This window comes from Pollachius pollachius (assembly GCF_949987615.1).
Source record: "Pollachius pollachius genome assembly, chromosome: 19".
Classification (NCBI taxonomy): domain Eukaryota; kingdom Metazoa; phylum Chordata; class Actinopteri; order Gadiformes; family Gadidae; genus Pollachius; species Pollachius pollachius.
This window is the reverse complement of record NC_136952.1, coordinates 17894694-17906878: the sequence shown is the minus strand read 5'-3', so window position 1 is coordinate 17906878 and position 12185 is coordinate 17894694. Positions and strand designations below refer to the sequence as shown.

General features: G+C 44.0%; 1 protein-coding gene across 2 annotated transcripts in view; it reads left to right on the top strand.

Moving 5' to 3' along the window:
- The window catches only part of LOC307090010 (corticotropin-releasing factor receptor 1-like), a gene marked incomplete at its 3' end in the record, with an annotated part of 56969 nt that overhangs the window by 1136 nt on the left and 43648 nt on the right, over positions 1 to 12185 (top strand). For both annotated transcript variants that reach the window (XM_079756535.1, XM_079756534.1), the window contains exons 2-4: positions 2570 to 2657; positions 3775 to 3819; positions 4305 to 4433. In XM_079756535.1, the coding sequence (XP_079612661.1) occupies positions 2570 to 2657; positions 3775 to 3819; positions 4305 to 4433 (262 nt within the window). The remainder of the gene's footprint in view (positions 1 to 2569; positions 2658 to 3774; positions 3820 to 4304; positions 4434 to 12185) is intronic.

Sequence of the window (12185 nt, the reverse complement as noted above, 5' to 3'; positions counted from 1 at the left end):
TCAGGGATTCCTCCCGAGCAGTCTCTCTGCGTGTAAGAAATAATCCCACAACTATTCCAGCATGTTGTCTGTCTGCACGGCTGGGTCGGGAGTGAGCCTGAGGAGGGCAACACGTCACAAGAGCTGAACATGGGAGAACAGTCAGGATCCCTTCACGCTGTTCAGCATGCGCCCGACCTCCTGATTCAACATGCTCGGCCACTGGATCAGTTCCCAGTGTGCTGGGTCAAAGGTCGATCTCACCAGACCCCTGGCCCCTCTGTAATCAGCTGTAGATATAATCACACACACTCATGCAGCCTGTGCTGCCAGCTCTGGGCATCCGGCCACACCGGGCTGCATTCCGGGTATCTGGCATGGCCCCGGTACACCTGCTATGAGCCCGGTACACCTGGGCCCTGGTACACCTGGCATGGCCCCGGTACACCTGGCATGGGCCCTGTACACCTGGCATGGGCCGGTACACATTACCCGGCCCCGGGTACACCTTGCCATGCCGGTTGTATCTGGAACAACACGGTAGCGTTCTACTACTCACGGTGGTGCAATTGTTAATTTTGTTATTTCTCACCATATTCATGTGAGCTTCCTTCACACCAGAACACTAACAGCTCGCTGTATTCTTGTAGATAGTAGGCAGTGTAGGTCTGAAACCAGAACAATAAAATCTTGCTGCATTCTTGTAGGTAGAAGAATACAGCAAGAATACAGTTGGCCTGAACCACATATTGAACTAACATATTGCTGTATTCTTGTAGGCAGTAGGCAGTGTAGGTTTTGGGTCGGTGCCTGGGGCTGACTGTAGCTGCCCGACGCTCCAAGAGATGGGTTGGAAGCAAAGGACAAATTTCTCCCAAGGGGCAAAAAACAAAAGTTATATTTGTCCTAGAATTTTCATGAACATGTGAGGGTTATTTTTGTGCTTAAATGTCACTTCAATTTGAAAAAGATTATATTTCCTTCACTGGAAGCCGGGTGCTGTTCGTGTTGTGATCATTTAAATTTGTGGCCGTCTGTGACATCAAAGAGCTGTCCTCCCCCCTCCCCAAGGTCAATGTCTGATCGCACGCATTGATCTTTTCTCATCAGCCAATCAGATCAGAGTTCATAGTTCATTCTGATAATTCCACAACCACCAGAATATCACCTGATATTACAGCACTGCTTCTCCCAAGATATTTTCTCTGCGGCTGGACATCAAATATCCCAACGACACATCAATTCTTTCATCGGCTCAACTCCAATAGCAGAGACCAGCCTTGGCGACGATGAAATATTAATGTGTTTCAGAGTTTAAGATATTTTCCACAGGAAATGCCGTCTTAACCGACCCTAGATCAAGACTCGGGTTTATTGTGGGCCCACGGGAATAATAAACCAACAGAGTCTCACGCTAATCCTCCAGACAACTACCACAACACCCGGGTCCCACACTAAACACCACCCTGACCACCACACTAATCCTCCAGACAACTACCACAACACCTGGGTCCCACACTAACCAGAACACTAACCACTAGGGTCCCACACTAACCACCACCCTAAACACTACACTAACCACCACACTGATCACCTCATTAACCACCAAAACACCAGGTTCCTCACTAACCACCACACTGAGCACCAAACCGGGAAACAAACCAAACCCCCACACATTTCAATATGGCAGAGGGTGAACATTGATCTGAAGAGGGCCTTTGAAATCAAAAACGAGGGACGATATAGATAGAGATATTAAACGCTGGCTAATGACCATTAAAACGTTTTTTTTCTGCTGAATACAATTGGAATGGAGTTTTACTGATGGAGGATTTGGGAGGTGATGTTGTGAGGGCAGACAGAACACGCTGACCCCCCCAATCGCTGCTCGCTCCACATGAAAGCGAGCGGAGACAGGGATTAACCGACTCCAGCAAGCTGGGGCTCAGAAACCATATTAGGCAAGTGGAGTTGTTAATACACACATAATCTGCAGAAGGCCCCTTTAAAATATTTCATTTCCTTTTCAAAATAACTTGATTATCTTAAACAAGGAGCGTGAGCAAGCGTTGATACTCACAGAACAGCAGCTCTGTCCAGCGCGGGATATATATAAATGGATTTGTATTGGTTTATTAATTATGATACACAGGTAAACGCATTTCCGGTGTGTTACCATGTTAGCCAATGTGCTAGGTTGGTGTTTAGGTGTGGGTCATGCCTAGCATGGTTTCCATGGTAATGGTTGCTGTGGTTGTATTCCCACCAATGTGCATGCACATATAAAACATACACACACACTATCCAATTAATAACACACAGATGTGGGTTAGTCTGAGGGGTAACCATGGTACCACCAACATATGTGTATATTTAATGGTTATAATTTGTGTGTGTTTATGTGTGTGTGTGTGTGTGTGTGTGTGTGTGTGTGTTTGTCTGTGTCTCCATGACAATATGTGTGTGTTTCTAGGTGTGTTTGATGCTGAGCGTGTCTCCATGGTAACGTGTGTTTGTGTGTGTTTCCAGGTGTGTGTGATTTGTGATGCTGAGCGCGTCTCCATGGTAACGTGTGTGCATGTGTTTCCAGGTGTGTGTGATGCTGAGCGGGCTGCTGGCCGGGGCGAGCGGCGAGGTGAGCTGTGAGGGGCTGGTCATGCTGTCCGCCAACGTGTCACGTAAGACCACTTCTGATGACATCATCATTACACGCCCGCCTACCGCTCAAGCTTAAATGTTTTACCACCGATTAACCTATGTACGCACTGCACACATTACACAAGACACACACACACACACACACTCACAGACGGACAGTCTAACCCGACTACATCAGTTCATTCTGTTTTCTTTTAAAACAGCTGAGTTACATTAAGTTGGTTTGGTTTCTTTAGTTAAACAAATCACAGAAATGCATTCCCCAGAAGCTGCCTCAACGCTCTACATTGAATTATTACCCAGAGGCCCCCAGCTGCCAGCCCCCTGGACCGGAGCACCGGGGAGGCGTGAGCGCCAGAGAGAGCTCACATGTGATTGTTGTTATTTCCCAGTGAACCACCACCGCTCCCAGCCCGGCGGAAACACAGCGAGAACACGACTGCTGGCTGTTCTTTCACGTCTTTTTCTTGGACAACATTTAAGCCCAGCTGCACCCCCCCCCCCCCCCCCCCCCCAGATTGCTTTAATGTTAATCTTTTTGAATCAGTGCAGCCGTAATAGCAGCACCGCGGGGGAAGGGTGTCTGAAGTCATATTTGCAGCTGATGGGGATGTCATTGCTAGGGGGGAACTCTGTCACTAGTGTTTACTGCAACACGGCCGTCCCCCCCAGTACATTCCCCCATCCTCCCCTGGCCTATCCCCCCTCCTTCTCTAATCTACGCCCAATCATTCCCCCCCCCCCCCCCCCCAGTCTCCCCCAGACCTCCCCTCAACCCCTCCTGGTCTCCAGCTTAGTTGGCCCTGCCCCTCTCCTGGTCTCCCTGCCCCTCTCCTGGTCTCCCTGCCCCTCTCCTGGTCTCCCTGCCCCACTGCTGGTCTCCCTGCCCCTCTCCTGGTCTCCCTGCCCCTCTCCTGGTCTCCCTCCTGGTCTCCCTCCTGGTCTCCCTCCTGGTCTCCCTGCCCCTCTCCTGGTCTCCCTCCTGGTCTCCCTCCTGGCCCCCCTGCCCCTGGTCACGTGCCCTTGCCTCCCATCCTGCTCTAGTAAGATCTAATGAGGTGTCCCGGCCGGTCGAGTCGTCCTCTAACTCGCTATCGACGTTATTGACTGAACCTTCTACTTCTCGTCTGCTTGCAGTTTACGCCTTGGCTTCATGGAACCAGAACTCCAGCAACCTCACAGGTCAGTGACATCAGAGCTGTGTTTATGTGTGTGTGTGTGTGTGTGTGTGTGTGTGTGTATGTGTGAGTGTGTATTTGTGTGTGTGCGTGTAGCGGAACTGCCAGGCCAAATAGTTTGGTCCTCGCCCACAGCTAGGGGAAGCCGAGGGAAGAGATGAGGAGTGTAGAGGCAAGGTTGATCTTGTCTCAGATTATGGGAAGAAACATCAAAGATGAGCTTGAGCTGGAAATAGAGCTTGGGCTGGGCCACGGGAGGAGCAGGAATCATTAGAGCCCCTGTTCACAAGCACAGGGCCCGGCCCAGTGTTAGCATGCAGCCGGAGCGACGCGCGTCCTCAAAGCCTCCTCAGGTTCAAGGCTGAATGGAGCTAGCACGGCAGGAACCTTCATGTTGCTAGCGTGCTAGGTCATATAGCTAGCAGCAGGCATGTGAGTGTCAGATATGGAGTAAGAACGCCATGAATAGCTCAACTTTTGCTCCCCCAGACTCCTCTGAGCCTTTCTGTGAGACCTCAATCGATGGAATCGGTACCTGCTGGCCCAGGAGCAAGCCAGGACAGATGGTGTCCCGGCCCTGCCCGGAAATGTTCTACGGCGTCCGCTACAACACCACCAGTAAGACCAGCAGCGGCCCCTCCGCTACGACCGGCGCTCTGAGCCAGTGCTCTGCTGACAATGAACTAAAAATACCCCCCCTTCTCCTGTGGGTCCCCAGGGGGCGCCTAGTTTATATAACTGTGTACACATAAATTAGCATGGAGCGTTGGAATTAACAAGACACATACATGTGGAGTAAATAAGTGTGCACACAATGCAATTATGGGTTGTATGGGATAATGGAGGATTGCTAAGAGATAGAGAGTCTAAAGTGGAGTGTTGTCATGGCTGCATTAAGATGAAGTGCATTCCTTCAAGTTGGGTTTAAAGAAGATTAAACAGGGCTTCGTACCATTAGAGCTTTCATGCAGTGTTTATTGTGTACTTTGGTTAGATATGTTATCATAAATTATTTATCTTGATCGCCAAGAACCGTTTAAGGGTGAGCTCCAAGCCAGCATGCATACACATGCTGCCGCACATCTCCACATCTGAATAATTCAAGTCCAAATTGTTCTTCATAACTATGGAATTCAATCCAAACAAGATCTGGGACAGAACATCACTTTGACCTTTATGGATATGTTATTGTGTTTCAATCTCACAAAAATATTTCTTGTTCTAATTCAGGATTAGGATTCTGAGATTTTGACAGTTTATGCTGCAGATAAGATATGAATAAAGGTTAAGGTAATAAATCCAAATTTAGAATGAATGAGTCATCAGGCTAAGGTTGGGCCCTCAGGGAGATATCCCACCAGGTAGACGGGATTAAAACTGGCAGCCTTCAGGACAAGGGAGTCCCACTGCGTCTCAAATTTGGACCTCATTCAAAGTACCACAATCAAGTTTTGTGATTGAATCGTCTTCTATGATCTTAAACATACTTGATTTTCTTGTGACTGTGAATAATAGCATAATGCAGGGAAACCAGTTGTAAAAAACTAAGTTTTTGCCAAGTTCGGGAAACAAGGTTTTGAAACATTTTACACTGGTTCAGTTGTTTCTGTGAGATGCCCAGGGGCCTCATTTATCAACTGTACCTACGCACAGATTTGTGCGTAAGGAGTGCGTACGAACATTGCCACACAAAGTATGGAATTTAGCAAAATGTACATATACTTAGGAATGTAATAAAAAAAATATTCAAAAAAGTAAACATATGCACATCTCTGGCCATGCATAAGAACAGAATCTAGCAGAGCATTTAAGTGTGTCAACATATGCATTAAGCAATGTTGCTTCATGCATGTTGCTGCATGTCCCATGTTTCCTTTAATTAGAAAACATACAATTACTCCTTTGTCTAATTTTAAATAGACAAATTGGTTTCAAACCCTATAAATGACAGCTGTGAGAAATGTTTGAAATGAAGTGCAATGGCTTATCTTGCACTATTGGAAGACTTGGCAAACCATGCTCTCCACAGGGAGCGTGTTTTCAAAGATTACGCTGATCTTCTTGGCGAGTTGCTGACGTGTCACGTCTGTGGGCTATGACTCTTTTTTTGGCTTTAAGTTTAACATCAAACCATTTTATTTTTTTCAGATAGGGTTCTCTCTTCCGACCCAACTGAATTTACTGCATCAGTCACCTTTTCCCATGCAGCAAGCTTTCTTTTATTTGTAAGGCCTCCTGCACTAAGTTAGCCAAGTTAGTAACTTTTTTTTAATTCAACTCATTTACGGGCGTTTCAATTTTAGTGTTATCTGTTTGCCATTATAGCGGTGAGGGGACAAACACATTCACATGGTTGATAAAGGGATGCTTTGTGACCTCATTTTCATCTTCAAACCGCTTATCCATGGTAGGGTCGCAGGGGGATATGCTCCAGCAGGGGCCCCCAGACTTTCCTTCCCTTTCCTTGGTAAAGAAAGGGAAGTCTGTGACCATGTATGGTTAATTAGAGGTGTTTCTGAATGCAAAAGGTCTGAGCATGCACGAGCATGGTATTTAAAAACAGGTGGAATTTATTAAGATAGACAGCTTACTGATGTGCGTACGCCTTGCACACGTTTGATAAATACTGATTTTGTATTCAAGCACATCCTAAATTTCATTTGTAAGAGGGAATTTAGAGCCTTTTCTAAGCACGGTTGATAAATGAGGCCTCTGGTGTGGATGTGTGGCCCTCTGGGCGGCCCTTAAAGGCCCAGAGGACTTCTAATACCCTTAACCTCACTGTGTGCTTTGAGTTTCATATTCAATACAACTAATTATAATGCTCATACTCAATGGTGACTAGCTATGAAAAAGGTCTCTCTGAGTTAGCATGGGCCAAACACACAGGGATAACTCATCCCCATCCTAGGAACACATTTCTTAGGTGTGATTGTGCTCAAATCTGGGCTAAAACAGGAGGTACACTTACACTATAGCGCCCAAAGCCCACAGATCACAAATTACAGTTTATATGTCTCGCTTTAGCCAAGAAAGAATTACAATCAAACTGTTTAATGTAGTGGTGCTGCATTTCTGGCTCACTTTTTATAGGGCTTGAGTTTGTTTTGGGCACGAGAATACAGAAACATTATTTTGCGTGTATCGTGACACACCCATGTGCTTTTGAAATAAAGATAATACAAGATCAAGAAGATGAATTAATAAATATACATTTACCTTTAAATATTATCAGTGCAGTCCACACACACACATTTATTCAAAGCAGCTGCAAATCGAAAAATGTGGAGCCCCGATTTAAAAGTTCATAGTGTAGTCGTAAATGTATTTCCCACATGGCGGAAATACTGCATAAAAGTCAACATCTCTCCCAGGGGTCCCTGGACTAGGCCCCTGGAGGGTTCTCTGTCGGCCGGGGCCCACTGGGCATTCTGTCCTCCGTTCGCCTCATTTGGCTAAACGAAAATGGCTTTGGACTCCGAGTGGCCAGGTGACATGCCTCTAGAGGGATTAAAACACAGGGAATAAATGAAAACAATAATCCCTCCATTTTTCCGCACAGCAGGAAGTCAGGGAAGATTAGAGGAGCATTGCCCGGCTGAGCCTCCCTCTGATTACTCGGGTAGATCCAAAGGTGCATGGCGACTAGTTGTCAAGGTAACAAAGGCAGCGACCAAGATAGCATCATTACCACCAGCGAGCCCTTGGCGCTGATTGAAAGGTTACGATCTCGCTCTGTGTTTGTAGGTGGTATTTTTAGCTTCCATTCATAATTAAGTATTATTCAATATTTCACTTGCCATCGAGGAAAGGCTGGAGCAGAGCCGAGAGACAATGTAATCAAGAATTAAGATGTTGTGTGTGTCCCAGCCGGGAGCTCATCTCTGATTCACCTCAGAGCGATGCTAATGTCCCTGCATAGATGTTGCTCCGCCATTCTTCAACAACTCCCCAACGTCTTTGATGATTTCATACTTAAAGCTTCCGAGATGCGAAGTCTGAAACATTTGGCATGAGAATTATGCCTGTAGCCAGCTATGAGGTCACAACGTCTGGCCGCTTTTTAGAGATAAGGAAATACAGTTGGGAATTAAATATGGTATACGGAATAATCAGCGGTTGAGAACTTGACAGTCATTATTTCAGTGTCAGAAATGCTCACAGAATAAAATGCCTTAATAACTTGACTCTGGACGTCATTCACTAGTGTCACAGTGTCAGACAGTTGAAGCTAAAACTCAAGACACTAGAGGCTGCTAATGGGAAACTGTAGTTTATCTTTAAGCGGTAATGGAGAAAATGATGGTAATGTTATTGTTATGTATACAATAACGATAATATATTTGTTATAAGTCACGTAATGTGTTACCATCAGGTTAGGCCTACGTATTCATTTTTCTTCATATGAATTTATTTATGATCTCCACCAGCCCTTTTGGAAGCAACAGAAGTAGCATTTAGCAGTCAACAGTTATCACTAACAGTTACCTCTTAGCAGTCATTCAGTAGCATTAAGCACTAACCAGGAAGCATTTAGCAGTCAACAGTTAGCAATAACAGTAACCTCTTAGCAGTCACTCAGTAGCACCAACCAGGTAGAAGCCCTGTCTTATAGATGCCGTGGAGGCAAATTAGCAGAACATTCTTTGCATTGTGTAGAAGCCGCTCCTCAGCGATCATCGTTCAGCCCATAGTTTGATCTCGGCTGAGAGGGGATCCTGGATCGTTGCATTATCTCAGTGTACCTTACTTCCCATAAGCTATATAGAGTATGTTGGTCTCATATAAAAAATATATATTTTTAACTAATGAAAATGGTGTTACATACAATTGCATACAATTTTATGCTAACAATCAGTAGGTTATTTCAATATGAATGGCACTAAGTTAGCAAACGCACACCTACACACACTTGTAGTGTAGTTGTGTAGTCAGCACCTGTGAGCCTTGTTAAGTGCCTGAGGGTTAAGGGTCTGAATGCCAGACGTTCTGTCAGGCAGCATTCTATACAACAGTTGCACCCAGGTCAGGGGATGACGACATCATCAACTTCAAGGTTATTTCTCTCAACAGAGGACAACAGAACAGAGGAATAACGATTTCTGAGCTAATCAAGTATGTTTTATATGTCACAGTTAATCACAGTTTATAATTACAGTTATCGTATCATATATCTCCTCTCCACCTCTGTCTTGTTCCACAACATTCCCTGTTGTTGGCCCGGTCATGCGGGCTATGAGTTCAGTGCCATATTGCAGCCAAAGCACCCATCAGCCATGTCTCGTGTACATTTCCTCCATCACTAACTTCTTAAAACACAGTCAATCCGTTTCTGAGGAGAGGGGCATTAGAGGTTGCCTCCTCATGGCCCTCACTCTATGCGTTCTCCCTCTAAACCAGATTTTGATATTTGTCCATATTCCGATGAATGCACCTCTTAATCTCTGTGCGTGACGCCACCGATAAAGCCGAGGCATTCTTTTCATTAACGGTATGGTGAACTCCCTCTCGACCGCACGAGGAGGCGGACGATGTGGCGACCCAGACCACCGACCCCACCTCCATCAAAGGGTTGCCCACCAGCACTCCGTTCCCAGTGCCTGAGGGCTTCCTGTGGGTCCCGAGAGCAGGGGGTGAGGCCCGAGGGAGCAGGGAAACCCAGGTGGGCTAGACCTGGGCCGGGCACAGCCAGATAGACTCACAGTGCAGTTCACTCACTGAGAGCTGAGGGCTTCTGCATTTCTAATGAATAACACTCTATTACTAGCAATTCAATCTCACAGATACAGATTCAGATCTCATAATTGACCTAAAGCTTACGTTTTGAGTTACCTGATATTTAAACAATCCTTCCATCGATGACATGACTTCAAGTTTTGGTGTAAGGATTTGAATATTTCCACACAGGCAGAGCTCTGTATGCAGTGCAAAGGGCTTTTGTGTAGTATCAGTGCAGCCCAACTATTTATGAGGGGTCCGAGCAGCGAAGTTGCTTGGCCCCTATTGTTTCTCTAACGTTTTTTTTTTCCCTCAAATTCTGTAAAAGTCATACTGCAGCCTATACCGTAAGTCTTAAACTCTTGAAATTTTCAGGTATGGTTACCAATAACCACCTCTACCCATAAACCCAAATTTTATTTGGGTTTATTTGCTATTGCTATTGCTATTATTTGCTATTGTAAAAAGTCATGAATTAGGCTTATTTCTCCACATTAGATTGACCTGGATTCAATATTCTTTTAGAATATTAATCTCTAGAATCAGACGCATTTATAAAATCTGGGTCTTTTGCCCTAAAAATTTATACTTTTCCCACAATTTCTTTTTAAAGCTAAACATGATAAAAGGATTCACAGGCTACAAAAATAATTAAAAATTCACCGAAATCGCCACATAAAATCTTTAGACCATGCCTCACAAAAATCATCAAACAGAATTAGTTTTACTTAGTTACATTTGAGAAATATTGGCCAATAAAGTTGGAGCAGTTAGCCCATTTTTCTTATATGACCGTTTTGTTATTGTATAAAAAACATACGACTATTATTAGGTGGATACCAATACCCCCCACTACTAACAAACCCAAATTGTGGTACTGCACCCAAAGGTGGCGCTATTTAAAAAAAATTAAGAACTTTCTCCTTACGAGATTGACCTGGACTCAAAATTCTTTCATCATACTAATCTCTAAAATCAGATGCATTTTTTTCACCCTGGTCTTCTGCTCTAAAAATGTTTATTTTTCCCACAATTTCATAGAAAAGCCAAACGTCCACAGTCTCAACACATTTTGCCTATATGACCATTTTGTTATTGTATAACTACCATACGGCTATCATTAGGTGGATACCATTAACAATGCAAATTTTCTGATCTGTACTCTTTTAAGAAAGCCCTTAATTCTCTTGTGAAATGTGTGCTTGGAGTTTTCTTGATGTTGTGTGCTTATCAATAGACATTTTCACCATGTGATTGAGGCTTCTTACAGTTCAGGAATGTCAGTGGTGCAATGGGATAATACCTGCTACTGGTGAACCTTAGGTTGAGTGTTCGAATCCCTGTCAGAACATTATGAACAAGCTGAACATGACATTCACTCATTGCCACTCATTTAAGAAGCACAACATTGAGCAGCAGCTGACATTCATAAGTCAATCAACATTCCAGCTCATTAGTTTCCAAGAATCTGTAGAACTTCTTCATTAACCGTTTATCCTTCATAATGTACTCTGTCATATTAATATTTCTTCCGTTAGTGTAATTGACAACAAATGTTTAATTTCCCTAGAATTTTAAAGATTTTTCAGGTATTTGCTTTTAAGAAAGGCTTTTAAGAATTCATTTGAGAAATGTTTGCCTGGAGTTTTCTGGATGTTGTGTGCTTATCAATAGAGATTTTGACCATGTGAATGAGGCTATTTTTCAGGTTTGTCAGTTGCTCAATGGGATAATGCCTTGTACTGGTGATCCTTAGTTTGAGGGTTCGAATCACGATTAGACAATTATGCTGAACATGACATTCGGTTATTGCTCTGCAGCCCGCTCACCTGAAAGCCGAGGCACAGTATGGCATTAAGGGGAACATCAACATCTTTCCTTCACAATTATATGTCATATTTATATATTTCCATTAGTGTGTTCTTGACTTTTCATTTTGCTCGGACCCCGTTAATCACCGCTTTCGGTTATATTTGTATTTGAAATGAAAAGAGTTATGGTGTATTGCTATGCATCTCTGAAACCCTCCTCAAAACGATCAAGGGTTCTCAGATCAAGTCCATTTTATTTGTACAACCCTAAGAAAAAGTCCCAAGTCTCAAAGGGCTTCACAGGCCCTCATTAGAGCACACCCCTCTAAACCTAAGTCCTCTAAAGGACAAGGAACCTACCCAACCCCGCGGGAGGAAACCTTGAGAAGGAACCAAGAAGAGGGATCCGTCCTCACGGGTTTGGTAGGAGAGCAATAACTGCTGAGTGGCAGACCCATTATGGTAGCAAAAAACAAAACAGAAACAAAGGTTTAGATATATTAAGCAGTTACACTTTACAATAAGGGTGCATTTATTTAGTAAATAAAATTAACTAACAGTTATAAACACTTAACAGTTAACTAATGGTAAATTAACAGTTAACAAAAGGTCTAGCAATCATTTACTAATGGTGTTCATGTTTATTAATGGCGTTCATATTAACTAAGCTAATATGTTCATGTTTACTAAGGTATTCATTAATACATTTTATTACACAGGTCTTCTCAATGCCGTGGAATGCTCCGTTCACTTACATGGGCCCTTCACAACTTCCGGCGGTGAAATATATTTGATGATAAGGATTTTTTGCCTCTAATGACGTCTTTGGTATCACTCCGCA